The following is a 25,578-nucleotide window of genomic DNA, read 5'->3' on the forward strand; positions in this document are numbered from 1 at the left end:
TCTACTGTCTCATACTGAATGAGATGGAGAGATGTAAATACAATAACCTGAGTGTCGTGAAGTTACTTCCTTGCCTTATTTCCATTTGTCTAAAGAGATGTGGGTCTTGCTCTTCTGTTGCAGGTTCTTAATCTAAAACTTTCATTCATTCTCCTTTGTGCACTGGGCTGTATTTCACTTGTCCAGTCAAGTTTAAAGGCAATATTGATAGAGTGCACCCAGAGCCACAAGCCATGTGGAGATAACAGGTCTACAGACCATTTATAGAGTAAACTTTGAAGGGCAACCATTTTAGTTCCCGGTAACCTGCAGGAAGTCCACTATGTATTCAGGCTCAGGCAGTTATAAGTTAATTAGGTTGGTGCAAATGTCATTGCGGTTTAAAAGGTTAAAAATAATTGCAAAAACTGCAATGACTTTTGTACCAACCTAATAATACAAGTTGTTTTCTAGTGTTTCCTTACTCAAGGAACATTTCTTTATTTCAGCTTATTGGAAAGAAAGATTAATTATTCTGTAACAGCATGTTACAAATATTCCAAGGTGTTTAAAGAAGAAATTCTATAATGGATTAGATGGAAGTCAAAATCACTGTCAAGGATTTGAATGGTAGAAGACTGTGGCACTGATAAAAGAAGTCTGGCACCACTGGAGCTATCCAATAGATCTGTAACTTTTCAGATAAACGATACATTTGTTTTTATTGGTTTTCATTGAGGAGAATTTTAAGTACTAACAGGTTCTATAAGAAAACCACTGTATATTTCCCCAGTAAGGAAAGTGGCTGGGAACTCAGTGCTTTGAGATACAGAGATACTTCTGTGGATACTTGCCTTTAACAGTAGGCTTCTGGCTTGAACAGCTGCTATATTCACTGAGATAAGGAACATAAAAGGAGGTAGACATCTGGGGAAAATGATGGTGAGCTCAATTTAGTAGATGTTACATGTGAGTTATCTATATGTAGTTACTGTGTCTAGTGAGTGATTGGGCTAGGATGACCAACTCAGCCGAGTTCGCCTGCAACTTTCCCAGTTTTAGCCCTGAGAGTCCTGTGTTCCAGGAAACTACTCAGCCTTTGGCAGATGGGGATTGTGGGTCACTGTCCTCAGCGCTGAGGAGCAGAGCTTGTGCTGGTGATAAAAGACTTGGAGTTCTCAGTATACAAACCTATGGGAATTAATGAATCAGTGATAGAGAATGTGAGGAATGGTTTAGAGCTTCACGGTGGAGGTAGTGGGGGAACTAGGAAATCCTTGTATCCTGAAGCCCAGAGAAGAGACCATTTCAGAGAAAAAAGGGTAGAATGCTGCCAAGAGATCGTATAATTAACATACTGACAATTGTCCCCTTGACTTTAGCTCAAAGGAGAGGGTAGAGGGTTGATGAATGAGTATGGGAAGTGAGACAGATGAGAGGAAGGAGTCCTGACTCGAGGGAACTGGGGGGCAGGGTCGAGGGAGGACAAAGTAGATGTTTGAATTAATTTACCGTATTTTGCTGTGTATAATGTGCACTTTTTTGGCCCAGTTTTGTGAGGGAAACCTAAGGATGCACATTATACATGGGCAGTACTAATTCCATATCTATATAAATACTTTTAATTCTTTTATTTATGCTGATGAGTTACAAGTGTAACTCTAGAAATCAATAACAACATCCACATGCAAAATAATACCCTGGCATACGATAAATGGTTTTGTTGAACTTAAAGACAAACTTGCAGCGACAAAGAGTTCTTGGCCTTCTATTTTACATAAATATTGTAAATTTGTTCCCGGTACATAAAATTTCTTGTACCTTATATCTGTTCTTGTCTTTTGTAATTATGTGTTACATAAAATTTCTTGTACCATAATATGTTTAAAAAAATGCTAAAATTCCTTTGTAATACAAAAAACAAGTCCCTAAATGTAAACAAATAAAAATTTGAATTAAAACAAAAGATTTTTCCCCCCTGAAAGTTTGGGCCAAAAGTGTGGGTGAGCATTATACATGGGAGCGCATTATACACAGCAAAATACAGTAAATATAGAATGGGAGGGATGAGGAAAGAAGAGGTGTTGGGGGAAAACCATATTCAGTAGAACAGGGTCCTGAGGGCAGCAGGACAGAGTGCAGAGGCTAAGATACCAGAAAGGTAGAGGAAATCATCTTGGAAAGCAACACACTCTGCTGTTGTGATGGGTGGGAAGGAAGAAAGGCTGATTTTCGATTTGATGGTAGGAAGTGAAGGGTGTTTTCATCAAGTGATCTCTGTTTTCTAGCTGAAATAAGGAAGGCTACTGCTGAGGAAGGACAGTGGAGAGGCCAGAGGGAAATGTGGAAGCACTGAAACAGCCCCTACGCTGGGCGGGGTAGGAACAAGAACCTCCTGGTGAAACACAGGAGTGTCGGGTAGTATTAAGAACCCAGTCGATGTCGTAGGCCACGGTGATTAAGTACTGGCCCTGATCCTGCAGGGCTATTTTTTTCAGTAGTGCCAACAAGATGGAATTTGGGGTTCATTTAAGGTTCAGCTGGACGCTGAGAAAGAACACCAATGAAAGAGGGAAGTAAGATACTGGCTAGTGAGCCATGGTCAACACTCTGTGGTAAAACACAGAGAGTAAGCTAAATGGGCAAGAAAATGGGGCCAAGACATTGGAGATTTCCATGGACAGTGACAGACTGATGAGAGCGGGAGCAGGGGAGAGGAAGGAGGGGAGAAAGGGTGAGGCAAGGCAAGAACGAGGAGGACCAGAGTCAGAGAATGGCTTGTAGGAATTTAAGTTATTAGAAGTAAAATAAAACTGTGGATGGTGGCAAGTTCAGATTATGGACATGAGAGATCCAAAGCAGAGAAAGCATGGTCTCTGGAGATGAGGGGGTCAAAGAATTCAGGACTTGCTGTTGGATTAGTTTTTACATGGGATTGAATTTACCCAGGACTTGGCTCGAGAGGAAGACTGAGTCAGATGACAAAGTCTGTTTTGAATGAGAGGGGAGATTAGTGCGTGATCAGACGACATTGACTTAGAGGAATGACAGTGGTATAACAGAATGAATAATGTGTGTCTCAATAGAGAGTGCTTTTTACACGAGCGGGAGGAAGTGGTGGTCTGATGTAGCAGGAAAGATCAGGGGGGAGGCAGGGCCTCCCCTCTCTCTCACTGACATCCCGCAGATTTCAGGCACATCATGGATGAGAGGGGAGAAGCGTCTCCTAGAAGGGGCAGTGGACATCCTCTCTCCAGTTTCCAGGCAGAGCCCGTTTCCAACTAAGATAGAAAGGTGAAAGGAATATTCACTCAAGACAGTGAGCTAGTAGAGTTATTTTGCTAAGAAAGCCAGGAGGAAATAAAGATCAGGAAGGACTTAGCTCTTGGGCTCTGGTATCCAAGAATGATAGTGACAGTTGTTTGGCTAGCCCCAAAGTTTTAACCTAAGCAGGCAGACCTCAGAGACATTGCAGATTCAGTTCTAGACCACCTCAGTAGAGTGACTGTCACAATAAAGCAACTCACATGAATTTTTGGTTTCCCAGTGTTATAAAAGTTATGTTGGCACTATACTGTGATCTATCAAATGTGCAATAGCATTAGAAGAAAAACAATGTACCTATCTTAATTTAAAAAATACTTTATTGCTAAAAAATGATAACCATCCAAGCCTTCAGTGAGTCATAATCTTTTTCTTAGTGGAGGGTCTTGCCTGGGTATTGATGAAAGCATGATATCTGTGAATAAAACAAAGCATAATAAAACGTGGTATGCTGTGTAGCAATTGCCCAGTGGATGGGTTGTAAGGAGGGACCAGGAAGCCATTGCAGACTGTACTGATTCTAGTATTTCCAGGGATGTTTCTGGCCTTTCTCTGTGAGAAAGGAGTCAGCAATGACCTGCATCTCATTGATTGTCATGTTCTGGGGAAAGGAACCTGGCTCCCAGTGAATTTGGGGAAACCTAATCTTTGCTTGTTGGTTGAGTTCTCAGCTGTGAAAGCTATTGTATTTTTGTGCCTTGCAGCATTTACTAAAATACCTTTAAGTACAAGACAGCAAAGTTAAAGATCTGAGTATTTCTCAATTATCATATACCGCCTCTGTGTCAAAGTCTGCAGTTAAAATCGGAAAGATACTGGTTCAAATCTCCTGCTACCTACCCTTTGTAGAGCTGCGGCCAATCGCTTTACCTCCTTGAGCTCTCGGTTCCCTAACTTTAAGATGGATCTGATAATGGCTACTTTGCAGAGTTAAAGTGAGAATTAGATTAGAAAATTTAAGTAAAATGCTCCACACAGACCCTAGCAAACAGGCATTCAATCAAAGTGATGGTTTGTATCTTAATTCATATTTAGATTTTTGTTCTCTTCCTCATGCATTCCTTCTTTTCTAAATAAGATTATTCTCAAACATCTGATGTATCAGTTTTTATTTGGGGCTTCTATAGTCTTTCTTTCCGCTTTCTGTAGTCTAGAGGAAAATCTTACATTGTTCTCTTGAGAGAGTTTAGCACATTTTTGCCTCCAGTTTCTTTGCAATTGTTAATGAGTTCATGGAAAGTTCAGTTGTCTCCCATTTTCATTTATTTTCTGTGTTATTTGCTTTCTCCTGAAGCATATGTCAATTCCTTTTCTTCTCCACTTTCCACTCATTCAGATTTGCCTTATTATCTTTGCTGACTTCCTTTCTTTCAAAAATATGTTGCTGTTACTCTAATTAAGATTGTTAAATGTCTTCAGTCTGTAAATATATCAATGCCACAGTTTCTGTATCTGATTGGGGAAGGGATGGGGAGGGAGTGCTATATTTGTGCAGAATAAATCTGTACTTCCCTTTTGAAATGAACTGAAAGAATGATGAATACTTAATACTTTGAACCACAAATTCATATTAAAAATGAATCTAGAACTTGAATCTGGTAAAATTTGGTAATTTCTTGCTGCAAGGGTGGCAGCAGTGAGGTGGTGCTTAACTAAGAACATTCTCGGCATCTAAAATGCTAATACACAAATTTCCACTGTTTACGGTGTTAAGTATAGGGTGTCCTGTGCTTCAAATTGTAAATAAAACATGCCTTCAGAATTGTAAGTGCAAATACAGGTATCAAAGAATAATCCATGAAATCATCACCAGGCCGCCATATTGTTGCTGTTGCAAGGTTCCTGTGCCTCGTGCTTCAAAACGCTCAATATTCAATAGATCAGATTTTGGAGTAGGAAAGGTTTGTTAATCAAGAAGGCACCAATCAAAAAGATGGAAGCTGTCAATAGCTCCTCAAATCCATCTTAAGAGCACCTCAGATTCAAGTATCTTTTATGTCAAGGGAAAGGAGAAGGGGCGGGGCAAGACGTGGAATCCAAGGAAGAGCAGGAAACCTCCAAATCTGTCCCCCATTAGGTTCCTATAAATCTTTGATAAATAGTCATTGTTCTGCGCACACTTCCACACCTCTTCAGGAAAGATTCCTTCTGACAGGGCCTGTTTTTGCCAAATACTCAAGCCTAAAGCCCAATTCCTCTGGTCACTTAGCAGGAGCTATCAGCCTGAGTCAGGGAGACACAGAGTTCAGCTCCTGTGGGAGCGCTTCACTCTCTTACAATATTCAAATGAACCTATTGCCTCTGTATGAAGCACTTTCGTAGCAATCTGCTGTCTTTTTTGAAACATTCATCATACAGGTAATCACAAATATGTGTTGGAATCACCTTAGACTGTAAGTCCCATGTGGACAAGGGCTGGGACTGGTTTCAGTACCTGACACATTTCCTGGTAACATGTTTGTAGGATTGACTTAACGACAGACTTTATAGTTTCATGTTTCCAACTACCTGGACAAAACCGTTTGACTCTTCCGCCAGCACCTCAAAATCAGTTCATCTGAAACTTCACATCATGTTCCACATAAAACTCGATTTTCATGTTCTTATTTGGGGTGAATGATGCCATCCTTTTCTTAGTCACCCAAGCTTGACACCGTCACACTATGCCAGCTTTAATCATAGTGAAGTACCATGCTGATTATTTCACACCTTTCAAATAGGTTCCGTGGCACTTCTTCAGCCTGGAATCCAAGCTCCCTCGGCCTCACTTCCTGACCTTACTTTCCCCTTCTTCCAGTGTGCGCCATCTGCTCCTGTCAGAGCTTGACTACTGGTGTCCCTTGGGGCCCCTTTCAGTGTTCCAGGCACCACTCACCAAGAGTGGCTCCTCACGGCCTCAAGTCCGTGTACCCCAACTTCTCGTGAGGGAAAATGTCTGTGGAGTCAGTACTGTTCCCCAGCTTACCCCCGCCCCTTTTTGATTCTTAGTATTGAATTTAAACGTTTTCATTTTCTCTGTAGGAAGTCACATTATTCTTTGGTCAAACACTTTGAGGAACAAAGCCCTCGAACAGTCTTTTTCAAAATTCTTCACCCATGTAAGAAAGTTAAAAACATATTCTAAGATATTTTCAAAAGGAAACAAGCAATTGCCAACCTTCAGCGCTGTCAGGCTTATTGCTCAGAGTGAAGTGAAGGTCTTGTGAGTGACAAGTTAAGCTTCTACCCAGACCCCAGAAGTGCTGGTGTTAGGCCCTGTCATTAAGCTTTTCCTCTCTGAATTCCTCTCTGTTTAAAGGGTCCTAGGTGTTCACTGTGTGTGAGAGTCACATCTTGTTAAATGTCAGTATCATTTCGCATTTACATACACATTTAAATAAATACATTATTTTTTTCCTGACATTCTGTGCTCTTGCAACTGAAGGCATCTGTTCAGCACCCTAGACCCTACATAACACACAAGGACAACGTCGACAAGGGTTTTTTTGCCAGGACGTCAACACTAGTTTTTAAATTTTACTTTCTTTAGTAATCGTCAGACTAAGTCACTAATCAGAGTCAGGCACTTGAATACTTATATGGGAGACATTTTAACAACATTTAACTCAGGAAGCATGATCGAGTGATGCCTTCCTTCATTTTAGCACCACGAACTGAAATAATTGCTAACTAAGCAGCAAGTCAGAAAGCATACCCTCTGCTTTGCAGCTAAGCTGTGCATGGCCATCGAAAGTTCTACATCCAGTGTCCTCTTTTATAAAATAAGTGATTGGCTCTTTTCACTCACTGTGTTTTAGAGATCATCCATATCAATAATTTAAATATGGTTCATTGTTTTTTCACATCTCAGCATACGTTAGTATAGGAATGTCATAGTTTATCTGGTCTGTCTCTTGTAGGTGGGCATTGTTGTTTCCACTCTTCTGTTATAAACATTGTAAATAACATCCTTGTACATCTGCCCTTGCACACCTGTGAGTTATAAGTCAGATAATTTTCCTAGAAAAAATATTTCATCAAATGATACATGCAATTTTATTTCAGATACAGATTGCTAGATTGTGTTTGTTTTATATTTCCACATTGTGTGGAGAGACCTGTTTTCTAACCTTAACCAGTTATTCTCATTTTTTTTATTGTTGCCATGCTTATAGGTGAAAAATAATCTTATCGTCATGTTTTTGGACTATTTTAAATTATGAATAAGATTGAGGATTATAGCCTCTATATAAAAGCCTCGTATATTTATTTTTTGAAGGTTTTCCTGAACATATTTGCCTGTTTTTTAGTTTTGTTTTTTGTTTTTTTAAATAAAATTGTTAGTCATCTTCTTACTGAATCATAATGTTCTTTATTTCAAAACAATCAATCTCAGGAAGCATGTGTGTTTCAATTATTATTTTCTTTTTCAGTTTTTCCTTTCTTTGCTTATATGTAGACTTCGGGTAGGTAGATTTTTCTTACGGAAGATCTTTTCACTCCAGAACTAATGAAAAATATTTTTCTTTGTTGTCTATACTTTTTGCAATTTAATACATTCCCCCCCCCCTTTCTCCCGCACCCCCACTCCGGTTCAAGCCGTTGTTTCTCAGTCTAGTTGTGTAGGACAAGGCTCCCTGGCCCAAGCTGGTGTTATGTATGAGTCTTGTGCTCCCCTCCCCCATGCCCCAAGGTAGTCGATCGCCAGTCGGCCGCTCACAGCAGCTCTCACCGGCTGCTGACAGCTCACAATGGCTGCTGGACACTCACGCCGGGGGGAGCGGCACACGGTAGCCCACCGCAGCTCATGCCAACCTCCGGCTGCTCCCGGCAGCCCAGCTCCAGGGAGAACCGTTGTTCACAATCTTAGCTGTAGAGGGTGCAGTTCACTGTCCCATGTGGGAATCGAACTGGCGACCTCAGCGTTAGGAGCACTGCGCTCCAACCACCTCAGCCACCGGGCCAGCCCGCAATTTAATATTTCAATGAAATGTCTGAGCCATTTGGATTTATTTTGGTATAAGTAGCAGAGTAAGATCCAAAATAAACTACCATCACCACAAGTAGTTAAGTATGTTCCTACCCTCCCCTTATTTGAAATGGCACATTTATCATGTATCTTAAATTGAGTTTTCATATGTATTTGATATGAATTTGCCAAGAGCAGTATATACTATACATTATTTTTCTAGCTTATTTGACCACAGAACCAACCTCTTCTTCCCACACACACACTCACACGTGCAAGCACACACACGTACACACACATACACACACACAGTTCTGTGGTATTCATTTGGGAAATTGTCTTATTGAAGTTTTTTGTGTGTTTTTTTAAATATGTTCATTAATACAATCTAAGTTTTTGCTATAATATTTTGTAATGACAAACTCATTCAGTGATTATTCGGTTACTTTTAAGTCTGTGTGTTAAGTATGTTTGCATTCCAAAAGTGGTTGTGCCCTTTTTATTTGAGAGAAGTAAATGACTAAACAAGTAACTTATATTTCCTAAATTTTGCCAGTTGTTTACATTAGTTTTAAGAATGAAAAGAACTGTTATAAAAGATTTTAGAAGAAGGTGAATTAGATATATTCAAAAGTTAAACTAAATGAGTATGATGCTGAAATTATTTTCTGACAACAGAATCTAAATCATATGAAATTTCAAAAATTAAAAATTAGTAACAATACAATGTGCTTTGTTCCAGTATACCTATATTGCTACTTTTCCCTCATAGTTTATGTAATTAAAATAGTACCATGGTTTATACATGACATCCAATGATGGATTTTTTAAAAAAACTGGATAGTTCATGTAAGAAAAAGCTTTTATCTTACGATTATCTCTGTAACTTTGTGTTCTATAAGACATGAAATTAGATTCTAGCTTGTGTACAATGTAATAAATAGTATGATAATTATGTTTTATACATTCAAATCTAGCTGTAAAATATTTTTTTCACTCAAGCTTTGAAAATATAGCTTTATATAGCAACTAAAAGAATAGCCCCATGGTTTTGCTCAGCGTTACAAGGTGATTGCCACAAGTTCAAATGTACTGCAGTTAGCAGATGTCCACTCATGCTTTACTGGTCAGAAATGCATCACATCCCTGCTTTACCACCCCCACCCCACCCCCCGACCCCAGCTTCACTGCAAGAAAGCCTGAGAAAGTGAGGTTTTAACTTTTTTAGTCTCTGTAGTAGAAGCAGACGAGAGAATGGATATGTTACATTGGCCAATCAGCAATGTGTGCCATATTAGTGAAAAAGAACAGTCAGCATAATAAAGTAATAGCTAATATTTTTTGAGGCCTTATTATGTGTGAGGCACTAAGCTAAAATCTTTGCATATATGAGCTCACTCAATCCTCAGGACCATGTTTTGAGGTAGATACTGTTATTATCCCCATCTTACAGGCAAGGAGCTGGCACATACCTGGTAAGAGCCAAGATTCAAGCCCAGCCCTTTGACGCCTGGATTTTGCTCTTAAGTGCTCTATCTTAGGAGGAATAAAAACAACCTTCCTTCTTTGTAAGAGATTCTGATGTTTTTCCTTCTGACATATAACAGGAGAAATATTTCAAGTTGTGCAAATAATGAAGAACAGTGGAGAAAAAACCAGAAATATTAAAATGTTTTTTAATTTAAAATTCCACTTACGGTTGAGCTAGTCATTTAATTACAGTATAAAAGAGAACTGTTCTAATTATTATTTTATCAGTTAAATCCCAGTGAAATTAGCTTTCTAAGTTCTTTGACTCAAACCAATTTTTAGGTTCACATCTAGATTAAGACAAGTTCAAAGACTTTGTTTCAAGTTATTCCTGTCTGTTTGGTGTCTGATTTAAGAAGTGTTTTGAGCTTTGTCCTATAAGGTTAAAGACTGAACCAGGTTCCCAAGTAAAGAAAATGCAGTCTGGTTCCCAGAAGGCCCGTAACAGCATAGTGCAAGAATTTATGTAATTTTTTTTAGGGCAGGAATCTCATGTGTCTTTTAGAAAGAACTGGAATAAACTATGAGCCTATGAATTTTGCGCATCAGCTGCACACTTTCAACAATTCTTTGGAGAAACTGAGCTTTCCTCCCCGGTCTCCACTCCAGTTCCACAAGGTTTTCCTTATATCTCTTGCTACTACTGAAATCATATAAAAAGTGGTATAAAAAGTTTAATACTTTTTATTATTAAATACTATTTTTATTATTTAATACTATTTATTATAGTTTAATACATATTAAACTATATTAAACTAATATAACTAAGTGAAATTAGTTAGACAGTGAAAGAAAAACTACCACACAAACAAAACAAAACAAAACTCATCAATACAGAGAACAGATTGTTGATTGCTAAAGAGGAGGGGGGTGGGGGTCAGGCAAAATGGGTGAAAAGGATCCAGAGGTACAAACTTCTAGATACAAAATAAATAAGTCAGGGTATGTAGTGTACCGAATGGTGACTGTAGTCAATAATATTATATTGCACATTTGAAAGTTGCTATGAAAGTAAATCTTAAAAGTTCTCCTCATAAGAAAAAAATATTTTTTGTAACTTTGGTAATCAGCCTTATCGTAGTGATCATTTTGCAGTATATACTAATGTAGAATCACGTTGTACACCTGAAACTAATAAAATGTTGATGTCAATTATACTTCAATAATTTTTTTTAAGTGCTGAGATTTAACATGTTAGGAGATGATAGGAATAAAAAGGGAAGCTCTAAAATCTCGTGTAAAATATACACAATGGAAAAAGGTCACAGGTTGAGAAGAGTCATTTCTTCCTAAAATCCCATTTGCACATTAGTTTGGTTTATGGCTTAACTTTAGCTCTCTCTGCTTCTCACTACACACGCTCTTTCTACGAGAGTTATGTTCTATCATAATATCAATACCTACCACAACGAAGATTAAGTTTTTACTGTGTGTCAGGCACTCTTAAGTATTGCATATGATTTACCTCCTTTAATCTTCCCAATAACCCTGTCAAATAGGTGCTATTATTATTCACAAGTTAAAGTTGAGGGGGAAAAATGGTGGTTAGTAAGGTTAATAAGTCAATTGCCCAAAGTCACAATGATTGCAAATTGAAAGCCAGTATTTAAATCCAAATTGTTTGAATTCAGAACATGTGTTCTCTACCATTTCACTATGCTTATACTTTCCATTGCATCAAGAATGACCAATATGCTTCTAACTTTATCAGTATAACCAATACCTCTCCTCCAAGTTTTAAATCTGTGAATCATCAGCCTTCTAGATTCTTTTAACCCCTGCAGTTGGATATTTCATGAACATCTCAACTTAACATATCAACTGAATCCCTTTCTAGTTTCAGCCCCATTCTACCACCAAATAAAAATAATTCAGTACTTGGTGAATAATATCAATGTATATCCAGTTGACCAAGCCAGATGCCTGGAAATCAGTCTCAACTTCTTTTTTAATACATCCATGCAGACCAAGATATTTCTGTTCTTCCTCCTTTCTCTTTTTCATTTTTATCACTTATATTCCTTGCTGGGGCCCTACGTATATTTTGCCTAGATTTAAATCACTAAAACTGCTCTCTTCTTTTCATTGCCCTCCATCTTCTGTCTTCTGATACTGATCTTTCTAAAGTATTAGGTTGGTGCAAAAGTAATTGTGGTTTAAAAGGTCAACAATTGCAAAACTGCAATTACTTTTGCACCAACCTAATAGAAATTTGACCATGTTACTTCCTAGCTTAAAACGAGTTAATGCCTTCCTTAGTGCTTGGTGAGTTGGCCCCGACCTGTCTCCTCACTGTCACCTCTTGACATGCGTGCGCATGCAACACACAGACACACACCCAGCCCCCCACCCCCCGCTACCCTGCTGTCCATTCCTACAGACACCTGAGTTCACCCAAGTGTTTCACGTCCCTCCAGAACCCCTTGTACAACTGTTCTGTGAGCTCTAGCAGGACCGTCCCTCTTCAGGAAGTTTTGGCAAACCAAAGCTCTTCTTTAAGTCCAATATCCAGGAGGCCGTCTGTGACTGCTGTCCCTTCTCCCTGTGCCCCATACCAGGTGTCACACCTTTCTGAGCTGGAGCTCTCCATCATTATGCTCATCTTGTTGTTACCTCTCTCCTCCCCCTTATCAGAGGGAAGCACATTTAAGTGATGAGTCAGTCTCCCTTCATCTCCATCCAGTGCCCTCCTCCCTCTACCCTTTCTCTTCCTATCCCTTCTCCTCCTCCTCCTCCTCCCCTCTCTTGTCCTCTCTCCTCCTCAGTTGTCTTTTCCTGGCAGGAATTTTTTTCAGTTACTTCATATTAATGTCTGCAAATTCCTAAATGAAATAAAATAGGCTCATAGCATAATAAATTATCTTCTCCCTCACTCCTCTCAACTCCCTCCTACTTCCCAGAGGCAACCACCTTTAATTCTTAGGGTTTTTATCTCGTATTTGTCTCTTACCTATTTCTAGATAATATGCTTAGACTATCATTTGTCAATTGATTCATTTTAGACCTTATCGCGTTCTTGAGAAGTGGTTGAAGATTTAGTTCCCTTATGCCCTCTCCTCGCTTGGACTCTACTTATATTCCCCTTCTCCTCTACCCTACTGTCTTCACTTTTGACTGCCACGCAATTTATGGTCAGAACGGCCAGTATGTATAATATTGCAGCTGTGTAAATGTTTCTCCCTCTCCAGTTAGTATTCCATGATTGTTTCCTACTGGACAACCATATGATTGCTAGGTTCACACTAACAATTTTTTTTTAATTTGCTTAGTATTTGTGTATACCTATCACTATTTTATCCAAACACTCTGACAGGTCTGTGAAATAAACAGCAATCTTTTTTGCAGATAGTCCAACACAGATTTGCTTTCAGTTCCTTGGCTACTGTTCTTTCCTGTAGCCCAGTGATCTGAACTGGCTACTCTGGGCCTGGGATACCAGTGCCATCCTGTGAATTCTTTTTGCCACTTAGCTGTTTCATCCCCTCCCTTTTTTCTGGATCCCATCTTTTTCTTACTTTTCTTTCTTGGTTGGCAAAGGCTCACCTTCCAATAGCTTTTTCAGAGTGCAATAGACGACTTGCAGGTCTGAAAATATCCATTTTCTATCCTCATCAGATTGGCAGCATAACCATTTCTTCACTGGACATAATTTCTCTTCTCAATTTGAAATCTGTATCTTTCTGTCTTCTGTAATTCAGTGTTGCTATTGAGAAATCTGGTTACATTCTGATTCCTTACCTTTGTATATGACCTATTGTGGTTTGTTTTTATGTTCTGGAACCTTTTAGGATCTCCTTTCTATCTTATTTATCTGCAATTTCAGTGTTGTACCTTGGCTTGGGGAAACTGGAATAAAGGAAAGGCTGTTCCTGCCACATATCTACCTTTTTTCTCCTGCTCTTTATATCTAGGTGGATTTCAAATGCCACCTCTCCAGATTCCGTCATACATACCTACTAACAAGAATGCAAGGATAAAATCTTACCCTGTTATTTCCAGGGCATTTCTCAGGGTCTGGTACACAGTGCTGAATGAGTTTGTTTTTTCACTTTTTTGGTAATGCGCAAATGACTTCCAAAAATGCTACCCAAATTTTTTTCTGAATTTGAGGCCAGAATTTCCAGATTACTTCTAGAAGTTATCCGGGGGTCCCTGCTGGCACATGGCACTCACCTGTCCAGAAGGAAACTCATTGTCCTCTCCAACATTTGTCCCCTACCAAACTCAATATATTTACATGTTATCCCATCTTTTCTATGTCTCCGGTCAGAGGCCCTAGAAAGCTCTGACATGTCTGAGTCAGTCGTTAGCAAGCCTACGCCCAATGTCCCCTCATCCTATTGGTTCTGCTCTAGAAATACCCTTAACTCTCCCTTCTTTGTTTCCCATGATACTGTGTGGTTTTTAAAAATACTATCTACAAATTAAACAAGGTGACATGTTAACTGAGACACAGCAAAGCTTTGACTATGGCAGTTAGGCTATTTATTTTAAAAAGTTTTCACAGCAGGAGAAAGGCAATAAATATTTTGAATATAAATTGACTTGTAGTTAGAAACATTCAATTCTAGTCTCCAATAAAAAAAGACTAATTTTTATTTCTCTGGTTTGTATTAGAGTAATGTAAATATGAATCATTTAAATACTCAATTATACTTCACTTTTGTTTTTATTCCTATCTTGTGCCTTTGTCTGCTATTCCTTCTGCCAGGTGGGCCGTTCCCTCCCCAATCCCTGCCAGGACCAACTCCCGCCTGTTTGTCAGGCCGTAGTTCATGCAGATCGTACTTTTCTGCTTCTTGAGAGCAGAAAACATTTCTTGTTAACACGTGGGGTTCAGGTATCCTTAGTGTCTGATAATGTCATGATACATAGTAAGCCCTCAGCAAACATATGTGGAATTCTAAATACATGTTCAAAATATAGAAAAACATCTTTATAGTTCTATCTTACACATTGGAATATTTTAATCCTCTCCCAGAGTTTCCCTTAGAAACAATGTTATATATGATTTTGTCCTTTGTGAAGAGTTTAACCAAATATACTACAAAAGATTAATTTATAGCATATCTAAAACAATTCTTGAAACATAATAAGCAGATATTTCATAAACTTCCTGTGGTGCACTATACAGTTCATTTATGAATTTATTTCCCTATATTTTTATATCACTTAACAATTTACCAAGTGCTTTCATTTCTGTTACCACATTTGATCCTGTCATTAACCCGAGACAGTCATTTTCTCTGTTACCCATGTCAGGAATGATTATGTAACTAGTGTAGTGTCACACAGGTCATTAGTTGAGAGCTCAGACTAGAATGCAGGTCTTCTCACTTCCGTATTGTATTCTTTCCATTGTGCGTGTGGGCACGAAGGCCAAGAAAAGCCAGCAGCTCTGGGAGACTAGAGCGGGGATAGAGGTTCCAGGTGGATGGTCATGCACAGGAGAGATTTTGCTCGTGCAGAGTCATGGGCAGTTGTCTTTATGTGAAGAATAGGTTGTGATGTGGGAGTAAGAGATAGGATTAGAAGAGCAGTTCTAATCAGCGTCAGGTGCGAGTGAAAGAGTGGGGACTCCATGTTGTGGGAAGTCAGGGATACTGAAAGTATTCGACTAGGGAATTGAAGATCATAATTCTGCTTTAGGACTTCTCAGTACTATATGGGATGAATTAGAATTAGGGAGAAACTGGAAGCAAGGTGACTCCAGGCAACTCATGCAGTATTTCAAGTGAAAAATAATTCAACTCTGGACCACCAACATGAAGTTCAGTCAGACATGGGAGCAATGGATCAATGCAGGAGATACTTGGAAATGCGCATTAACAGAGTTGCCAACTGAATGGACATTTGAGACAAGGTAAAAGGAAGAACCCTAGTTGTGCTGTTTACAGGGTGGGAATGTACTCCTATGACTTCTCTGGCCCCAGTCTTCCCCTGTGACCTTCATTCTCCTGCATGATTCCTCTTTCCAGCTGACCATGTTGTGCCACATTTGTTATATAGTCAACATTTTTATTTTTAAAGATTTTGTGGGGTCAGGGGAACAGGACTTTATTGGGGAACAGTGTATTTCCAGGACTTTTTATTGGGGAACAGTGGTGTGTTTTTCCCAGGACTCATTAGCTCCATCCATGTCAAGTTGTTGTCCTTTCAATCTTATTTGTGGAGGGGGAGCTCAGCTCCAGGTCCAGTCGCCGTTGCTAGTTGCAGGGGGCAAAAACCCACCATCCCTTGCGGGAGTCGAACCAGCAACCTTGTGGTTGAGAGGACGTGCTCCAACCAACTGAGCCATTCGGGATCTCAGCGGCAGGTCGGTTCAAGGTGCCGTGTTCAATCTTAGTTGCAGGGGGCGCTGCCCACCCTCGCTTGCGGGAGTCGAACCGGCAGCCTTGTAGTTGAGAGCCCGCGCTCCAAACAACTGAGCCAGCTGGCCACCCCCGGGAGCTCAGCGGCAGCTCATTGACTTCATTCTAGTTGCAGAGGGCACAGCTCGGCTGGCCCATGTGTGAATCGAACCGGCAGCCCTGTTGTCCAGAGTTCGCGCTCTAACCAACTGAGTCATCCGTCCGCCCTCAACATTTCTTAACGAACACTTTCTATGTAATACTAGCATCATTCTAGGTATTAAAGATAAGTGAACACCACAGTCCCTGCCCTCAGTGAACTCATGGTCTAATGGTAGAAACCATCAAGTAAACAATATTGTAAAGGATTTATTTCTCTATACACCACATGCCAGCAGGACACAGGGCCACCCAGTTCCACCCACACAGGGCAGGAAAGGATTCTCAGTTGTCTGTCTTAAAGGAAGAGTGCAGAAATGGTGAAGAAATTGAGAAGGATGTTCTGTGTAGAGAGAGCAGCATGTTCAAAGACATGAACTAGACGACCTGGAACTGGTATAAGGAGGTGAGTGTAAAAGTGGCAGCATCGATCTCCTAAGAGCAATGGGATTAGCTTGCTTAACCTTTTTACTGCGTTAATTGATTTCAAGTTTGTTCTCCAAAATGTGTCAAAATCCACAGAAAATAATTACAGTATTTATATTGTAAGTAAATACAGTTAAGGGGCTACATTTTATTAAAATAAGTGATTAATGTATAAAAATTTCCTCTTGTTATTCATTCTTGAAAAACACAAAAATATAGAAAAATGCACATCTGCTTTCCTAAACTTCCTTTCTGGAACAGTGAGCTCGTGGGATAAAGTCGAACGCCGCAGTCAGTGGCATGGAAATATCATTCTACTATAGACGAACATCGCAGTGAAAATGCTAATCATAATTTATTACCGTGTTTCCCCAAAAATAAGACCTAGCTGAACCATCAGCTCTAGTGCATCTTTTGGAGCAAAAATTAATATAAGACCCAGTATTGTATTATATTACAGCATAGTATAGTATTCCCGGTATTACATTATATTATGATATGATATATGATATGATATTACATTACATTATATAAGACCCTGTATTATATTATATATTATTATATTATATTATACCCAGTATTATGTTATGTTATGTATATTATATTATATTATACCCAGTCTTATTTAAGATAAGACCAGGTCTTGTATTAATTTTTGCTCCAAAAGGTGCATTAGAGATGATGGTCTGGCTTGGTCTTATTTTCAGGGAAATACAGTATCATACTCAGGTATATTAACATTGGTACAATATAATTATTTAATATTCGGTGCATTTTAAAATTTCTTCAATTATGCCATTAGTGTAATTTGTGCCTTTATTATATCCCAAGAGCTAATCAAAGACTGTGTGCTGCATTTAGTTGTCATGTCTCTTTAATGGAGAGGGGTTCTCTAACCTTTTCTTTATCCTTCTCTTGGCCTTTCATGATATTGATGATTTTCAATAACCCCGGCCAGCTGCTCACAGAATATTCCTCATTTTGGATTTGTCTGATTGTCTGTCCACAGTTAGATGCAGGTGAGGTGTTTTTGTGCCAAGAACTACACAAGTTGTGTTGGTCTGTCTCAGTGCGTCACTTCAGAAGACAGTTGTTGTCATGACTGGTTTTGTCAAATTTGATTATTTGAGTAAGGTGCTGTCTGCCAGATGTCTCCACCTCCTGTCCCCTCGGGAGCCTCATGTGAAATAACCCACTCCCATTAGTAGGTATTCAGTGCTCAGATTGTCCTACACTTGGCTGAGGCGCCCCTTCAGGCTGGCCTCTTTGGCCTTTGGATATGCCTGTCTGACTTTGAGCACTTTCTTCTTTTCTGGCACAACGATGTGCTCCTGGCTCATTTCATCATGTCTTGGTCTCAGCCCTAAAATCAGCCATTTCTCTAAGTATTAGTGAGTAATGATATTTAGAAACCAAGATCCAACAGTTAGATGTGCTTATTGCTACTGCAGTGTCGTGACTTCTGGGCTCTTTTGGGCCACAAAGCTAGGAAATGTTTTGTTCTGTTTTTTTAAACCGTGAGCCTTTATGTTACCTGTAAATCCAGTTCAGTGCTTCATGATTCTGCCCCCACTCTGCCATTTCATACTTGCATTTACTTTCCCACAGTGGGCAGTCCTGCCGCCAGCATCAGCATATTTACCCATCTGTTCAGTGTTATAATACACGCACAGTAGTTTCAGAATCACCGTGGCAATACCACTGCCAACAGCACTAAGGAAAGTTCAACTTTTCTCTGTAGTTTTCTTTTCCCCTTAAAGTGTATGCCCTTACTCACATGCCTGTGTTCTTAAAGGTTCAGATTTTTAAAATGTTTCCTTTTACTATAAAATATATTCACAACCTTAAATATTTGGTGTTACTTGTAGTTCTTTTTAGGGAAAAATATAGTTGAGTTTGTAAATTTTCAAAGATAGCTAGGTGGCTACTAATTAAAGTGTCTGAATTATTTGACATATTTTAATTAAAATAGCCATCCAACCACTTTAGAATTAAATTCACATGTAAATTAACAATCTCCAAATACTCTATTTCTCACCCACCTTCTTTTGATTACACTACAAGATTTAGTACTTTTGTAAAAATACTAATTAGAACCAGATGGAGAAGGGGTCAAAGCATATTTCTATTTATATATCTGTTTGTAAACTGTAAATAAGTGTGTTATCTGCATTCATTTGTCATCTGTTCACTATAAAAGGACCACATCTCAAAAAACAAAAGGAAGGAAGGAAGGAAGGAAGGAAGGAAGGAAGGAAGGAAGGAAGGAAGGAAGGAAGGAAGGAAGGAAGGAAGGAAGGAAGGAAGGAAGGAAGGAAGGAAAGTAGGAAGGAAGAAAGGAAAGAAAGAAGGAAGAAAGGAAGGAAGGAAGGAAGGAAGGAAGGAAGGAAAGTAGGAAGGAAGAAAGGAAAGAAAGAAGGAAGAAAGAAAGTTCCAGAGGAAAAGAGTTTTCAGTTACTTTAGACATAACTGTATACCAGCCATACAGTTTCTTAGAGAATGCCTGCAAATAAAGTCTCTCTAAGGGACAAAAAAGTTTGGTGTTTCCTTGTATTTAGTTTGGGCCAGTAGTTTTTTTTGAAGCTTTTGTTCTTGCTTCCTTTAAATAATATTTAGCACTGACAACGACATATAGCTATGATTATTACAAGAAAATCTGACGTTTGTAGAGAGAATTGGCTCCATCACCGCATCTTCATTAATCATATACAGAATATCAACTTAAACTAATCATCATGTGTTGCAGTCCTTTAGATTTTTGAGAGCCTTTTGGTTTATTTTTCATTTTAAAAGATAAACTTTTCAGACATCCTGTAAAAATTTGCAGTAATTGTTATATGTCAACAATTGTTGTATGTTGTATGTAAAGTTAGGGGACAATTGTCCTCTGATACGAAGCATCAGTTGCTGGGAGCATGTTCACAAAAATTAGTGTGGAAATACAGTTTTGCACAATAAATTTAGACAGCAGAATATCAGTAACACCAACAAAAATACTCCCACATCTGGTCGATTTTAGAACAGAAGCTGATGCTTTGAAAATAACCCATTTCTACAAGGGAAATGTGATTTATGATCACCTGAGAAGCAGTCATGACGAGAACCGCATTCCATTTAAAGTTATTGTGCCTCTGGACTATAAAAGCAGTGCTCCGAAGTGAGTCAGTGGAACTTGGTCCTCTTTAGTGGACAGTAACACAGGCTCTAATGAGACAGATTTCATTAAAAGGTATTTGATTTATGAGGGTTAAAGTCCTATCATATTTGGAAATTGCTGGCTTAGTCCTGGCATCTGATCTTTTTTCCGTCATCATCACCATCTCCAGTTTCTGTGTGTGCTTTGACATTGCTGCGGTAACCTGAGAGCTGATGGAATTCCCCGCATCTTTTTTCACAGAGGGTGATGAGACAGGAGTGATGGATAGTCTGCTGGAGGCCTTGCAGTCGGGGGCTGCCTTCCGCGACCGAAGGAAAAGGACACCGAAGCCAAAAGGTGAGCTTTATACTTGTTTCATGTTATTTTCTAGGGAACTATCACAAAGAACAACGCTATTATATATTTTTTTAATTCTTTTAAAGTCATGTGTCAAGAATGTAGTGCTGTGGGCAATAGCTCCTCAGAAGTTTCATAACTTTTCTTAATCCTCCCCTGGTGATGACAAATGTCAGAGAGAGAAGCATTCCCGTTGGCCAGTGTCAGTAGCACATTACAAATCAATGCACTGAACCTAGAAAATCCCGATTAGTGTGACAAGTCTCGTCAAAAGAACCATATGTACTTTATCCCAGTGGAGTTTACAGTAGCGTAATTAAATGGGAAGTAAAAGTCATAACATTATTGCTTTGCTTCCAGAAATATTTAACCTTGGAAAAAAGTTTAATACTGTTACACTTCTTGAGATGAACAGACCTCTATATTTTCTTTTCTTTTTAACAGATATTCGGCAGAGTCTCAGCCCAGTGTCTCAGAGGCCTGTTCTGAAAGTTTGTAACCATGGTAATAAACCGTATTCATAAATTACACATTCTCTTATCTACTTTTATCCTGTTGATCTGTGGTTTTAGGAGGCTGCTCTGAAGTTCTCAAGTTTCAATATAACTGAAATTGTAAAAATGTGAGGATGGACATGTTTGCAGAGATTTTGTTCTCATGTTCTCCATCCTGACAGTATTGCCTGAGGTGGTATCCAGGGTGCTGCTTCCAGGTCCCGAGTGAATGTTTTCTTCTTATTGTTTGAACTTATGTCACACATCTCTGATCAGTGTCACCCAGGGTATCCTTTCAAAAGCATCGTGCTCTTATAATACCATTTTCAGTAGTGGATTTACTTTACTTTAAGATACAATCTGAAATGTTGAATCTGTTAGCTATTTGACTGTGTCATATTTGTCAGTACAGTTTGAAATACTGTGATCAGCATTTTGACAAAATCATTAGTATAGATGAGCTTCATGTGATATTGTGGACAGATGTGCTAGGAACACTGAAAAGAAGGTGAGTTAACTTAGTCTCTGACATTTATGCCATTGAGTCCTTGTAAAAACCCCTAACCAACTCGTGCACACCCAACCTCATGAAGCCCTCTGCCTCTCTGCAAGGTGCCAGTTCGTGTTGATTGGGTTTTATTTATTTTGGTTCCCTTTTCTCACTCCTGTGTATTAGAAGGTTCTGTTTACCTTCCTGAGTCAAAAACAAATCCATCCATTGTGACTGCCATTTATTCAGAGTGTCACCAAAGTTCACCAGATTTATAAATGGAAAAATACTTGACAGATTGCATTCAAGGGTTGTCTTGGGTGCAGATGAGTTAATTTCTAGTATTAATGTGTGACTGAATAGAGAAACTTGTGTAAAATTTTCAGGATAGCCTAAAACAATTATAAAGCAAATAAAAAAAAGACGTAGATGTAATGCTCTCTTACTAGCAGTGTAGACCCCTCCCACTCAAGGTAAAGTGTATGTGGTAGATGATGAATAAATCAGAGGAAAGGTAAAAATGCGAAATTTTATACAGATCTTTTGACTCTATTCAACAGTGTGTTTTTGTTATTATTTTGCCTTTCCCTATTCTGGAAAAAATGGATTTTAATATATCAGAGTAATTTATTGTGGATAATTAATTTCTAACTGTGGGTTTATGATTTAGAGTCACTGTGACGTACTAAATAATGGCAAAAAAAGTATAGAGGATGATGTTTTTCCGGACCTTAGAGATTATTTTGTTTCATAGACGAGTATGTGGAAGCTCAGAGGCTAAAAATTTCCCAAAAGTATAGAGCTAATTAATTATTGATACAACTATTATTTTCATTGCATTTCTCTTTTGATTACATATAGGTACTTTGATTATTTTTTCTTAGCACAATATATAAAATCAACAATTCAGCTCACGTTGTACGTCATTAAAGAACCAAGGCCAACACAATGACTGTATGATTATGAGGGCATATGTATACCCCTGTTATGCTTAATTTAAAATAAATAGTCTAGGTATAATGTGGAATGAGTAACGAAGTAAGTGAGAGGTAGAAAAGAAGGTGAAAAAATGGGGGGAGATTGCGTAATCATGGAGCCTATGTTTTGATGGTTGAAAGAAGACTTCCAAGGACTTGGTTTTCTTTTGTTCTTTTCTTTTGTTCTTTTGTTGTTTCTTTATGCAACACAGAAGTGTACCACTGAGTGACTAATGTCACATTCTTCCTAGTCTCTTCAGGGACTTCTCTTCCCCTGTACACTATATAGACCCTGTAAAATGCTTGTGACAAAGTTTTCACAAATACAAGCTGTTTAGCCACACCTTATAGTGCATCTGCCTGCAATTTGATTGTGTCCTCATTAGATGGTTCCCTTTTCATTAAGTAGTACAGTGGAACGTTTTTTTTTTTCAGTGTGATGGATATAGAGTAATCAGAAAGAATTCTATAAACTATATGCAATTAAAACCCCTAATGATAAAACTATTTAACTGTGACAAAATAAGCTAAAACATAATCAAAATTTTAGGCAAACAAGTATTACACATTTTTAGTGAACATCCATAACCTAAACAAAATCTTGCTATATTATCTTTATACTAAATCAATTCTTAATAGCCTTAATTTGGATTTGATTATCTATTTTTACTCTCCCAGTTATATATGGAGCTTTGAGAGATTTTTATAGAAATAAGATTGTATTGCCTGCAGGCACAGCTGTTCTGCCACTCTAAGATTTGAAGTCGGAATTAAATGTGAAGCTAGTTAGATATTTTTGAATTAGTGTGTTTCTCCACAAAATAACTCTAAGGGAGGTACACAAGACAGGTTTTGTTGTTGATGTCTTACAACTTCACACATAGACTTCCTCCTCACTAATCCGCTCAGTCTTGGGTCACCTTATTTCTTGACCTACCTTTTCACCAAACAGCAAGAATTGCTTGAGGCAGAATTATGAAATTTGTTAAGTTTTTCAGTGGTGTCTGCTAAGCACTAGCTGCCTTACGGCTTCTTTGAAAACAATGAGGACAGCGTGATGAACCAGTCCTTTTCTAGAAAACCTTATCTATCAAAGTACTAAATGTTGACAACCAACATTTCCATTTCTTTAAATTGTATCCTATTTTAAAGTAGAGCGAGCATGCCGATTAATATAGTAAGATTATATGATTTTGCGACATGTCATTGGCTTATTTTCTTGAGAAGCCTTTTTTCTTCTCTTTCTGATGAACTTGCACCTGCCAAATAACCTAAGAAAGAGAGCTATTAAAACACTAATTGTTTTTGACAACCTTACACTTGGGCTTTCAAGCAGAATCAAATGCTATCTGTAACTGTCATAAGACTTAAGTATTATTGAGGAGATTTTTCTGGGCCAGGAATGTAAAACAGGTTGGGTGATTTCACATTGTATTCAAACATCAGTCTCGCCTCTTTACTCCGTAGTCAAGCAAAAAGAAAAAAGGACTCAGCAGAGCTCCTGCCTAGATGTCCTGTGCGGAGACTCGAAAGGCCTTTCTACTTTATACTCAGGCAGGACAACCTTTCGGCTTTTTCATTATCATACAGACTCTTCAGCATGAACAGGTTAAAAAGTTCTCAAGTAGTGAGAATTTGAAATTGTTGTTAAAAGGACAATTGTGTGAGAAATAGCAAAGGCCTTTCATTTCATGAGCTTTCACAGTTGTATGCTGAAGGCTGGGACCCAAATGAGGGAAAAAGAGATAAAGAACTGTTATTTAAGGAAAGTAATGTCCTTGACTTCCCTGAAATAGTCATTATGATTAATATGGCTCTTGTTCTGTTTGTCTTTGATAGCGGACTGTAATTACTATGATCTTTAAAATTTTTTTGGTTTGGGCTCACTGTAAATTTCTCCCTTTGCTTGTAGCGTGAGCTCAGAATCTGGGTTTATAAGGACTCAATGGATAGACTTTAGAAGTTCCTTGAACTCTGTACTTATGTTTTAGATTTGGGGTTTGGGCATTAACCGTGCCCCCACCACAACCCCCCACCCCCGAAAAGGATCTATTGATTCTATCAAATGTCTCTCCCCCCTCAGAAAATATTAAAGAATAACTGTTTGATTACTGGTTTGTTACAAATTATCTCTGTTTCTACATGTGTATCTTAAAAGGAAGCCACCTGTACTATCACTGTCTCATTTAAGAACTAAACTTTCATTGACATTATCAAGATGTGGAAAACATGTCATACGGTTGGCAGATCTATAATTTTAGGAACAAATAAATAGTTTAGGATTACCAGTTAAGATCCGATGAAACGGTGCTCCCATGGAGATTCATTTGGGAGCCAGGGAGGGGACGGCATCCTCTGTACCCAGGGCCATCTCCCGGGAAGGAAGGTGTCCTGGGCCCACCTGACCTATGCAACCGGGAAGAAGCAGCCCAGGGAAAGAGAAGCCTGGGAAGCAGCAGTCAGCAAAGCGATTGGCTTCAGAAAATCCAGGTAAGGAAATGGTGGAGGACACAAACTGGAGTTACTGTCACTTCAGAAAGAAGTTTCAGTACAATAATAGAAACTGGAGCCAGACGGCATTGGGTGGAGGGGTTCTGTTCTTCCTAGAAGCCTGGATATGAAGAGAGAGAGAGAGAGAGAGAGAGAGAGAGAGAGAGAGAGAGAGAGAATCGAAATAGCTAGAAATAAGTAACACTATAATGATGGGTTTGTAGTTTAATGAGTAGGTTATGTTTCTTTGCCTTTTGTGTGACATTGCTCTTTGCATTCTGGAGGGGAGGGACAACGACTTGGTGGGACAGGAGTTAGAGTGATGGGATGGGAGAACACAGGTTTGCAGAACCTGGGCAGTAAAAAGGAAGGGTGCACAGAGACAGGTCGATGCAAATATTGAGCAAGGGAGAGTTCGGAGGTCTCGCCAGATACGTCTGTTTTCGCAGAGAACTAGGATATACGGTCTCCTCCTGAAAATGACAGTCTCCGGGCGGGGAAGGGAGCAAACACAGTGAAGGACGCCCGTCTCTCTAGGGATTATGAGAGGTGACAGCTCAGGGAGACACACACTAATTTGGCGACAGTGGCTCAGCTGGGAAGGGCGATTCTCACTTGTATAATGACAGCAGCCTGTAAAGTGTGACAGGAAGAAGAGTACCGCGTTGCTTCCCAGGTCCTATGACAAAGGGCAGTCGTCCCCCCAAGAGCTGAAAGGTTCCAAAAATTAATCTCCAGATGTAGCCATGGTGCTCAGTGTGGCAGAAGGCAGGCAGAGTGTGCTTTAGAGCACCCCCGAGCAGAGCCATCCCATTTTTTTAGAGGATAAGCTATTTCATATCTTAAACCACTGTGGTAGTTATTTAGGACAATAATGCAAACGCTGTTGGGATGTCTTACACAGTGTGTTTCAGCATC

At 39.0% G+C, this 25,578-nt stretch overlaps 1 protein-coding gene across 4 annotated transcripts in view; it reads left to right on the forward strand.

Moving 5' to 3' along the window:
• DIAPH3 (diaphanous related formin 3) overlaps nucleotides 1-25,578 on the forward strand; it is a gene marked incomplete at its 5' end in the record, with an annotated part of 440,633 nt that overhangs the window by 325,542 nt on the left and 89,513 nt on the right. For all 4 annotated transcript variants that reach the window (XM_081046382.1, XM_081046383.1, XM_081046384.1 and 1 more), the window contains 2 exons: nucleotides 20,114-20,209; nucleotides 20,654-20,713. In XM_081046382.1, the coding sequence (XP_080902508.1) occupies nucleotides 20,114-20,209; nucleotides 20,654-20,713 (156 nt within the window). The remainder of the gene's footprint in view (nucleotides 1-20,113; nucleotides 20,210-20,653; nucleotides 20,714-25,578) is intronic.

This window comes from Rhinolophus hipposideros, assembly GCF_964194185.1.
Source record: "Rhinolophus hipposideros genome assembly, chromosome: 4".
NCBI lineage: Eukaryota > Metazoa > Chordata > Mammalia > Chiroptera > Rhinolophidae > Rhinolophus > Rhinolophus hipposideros.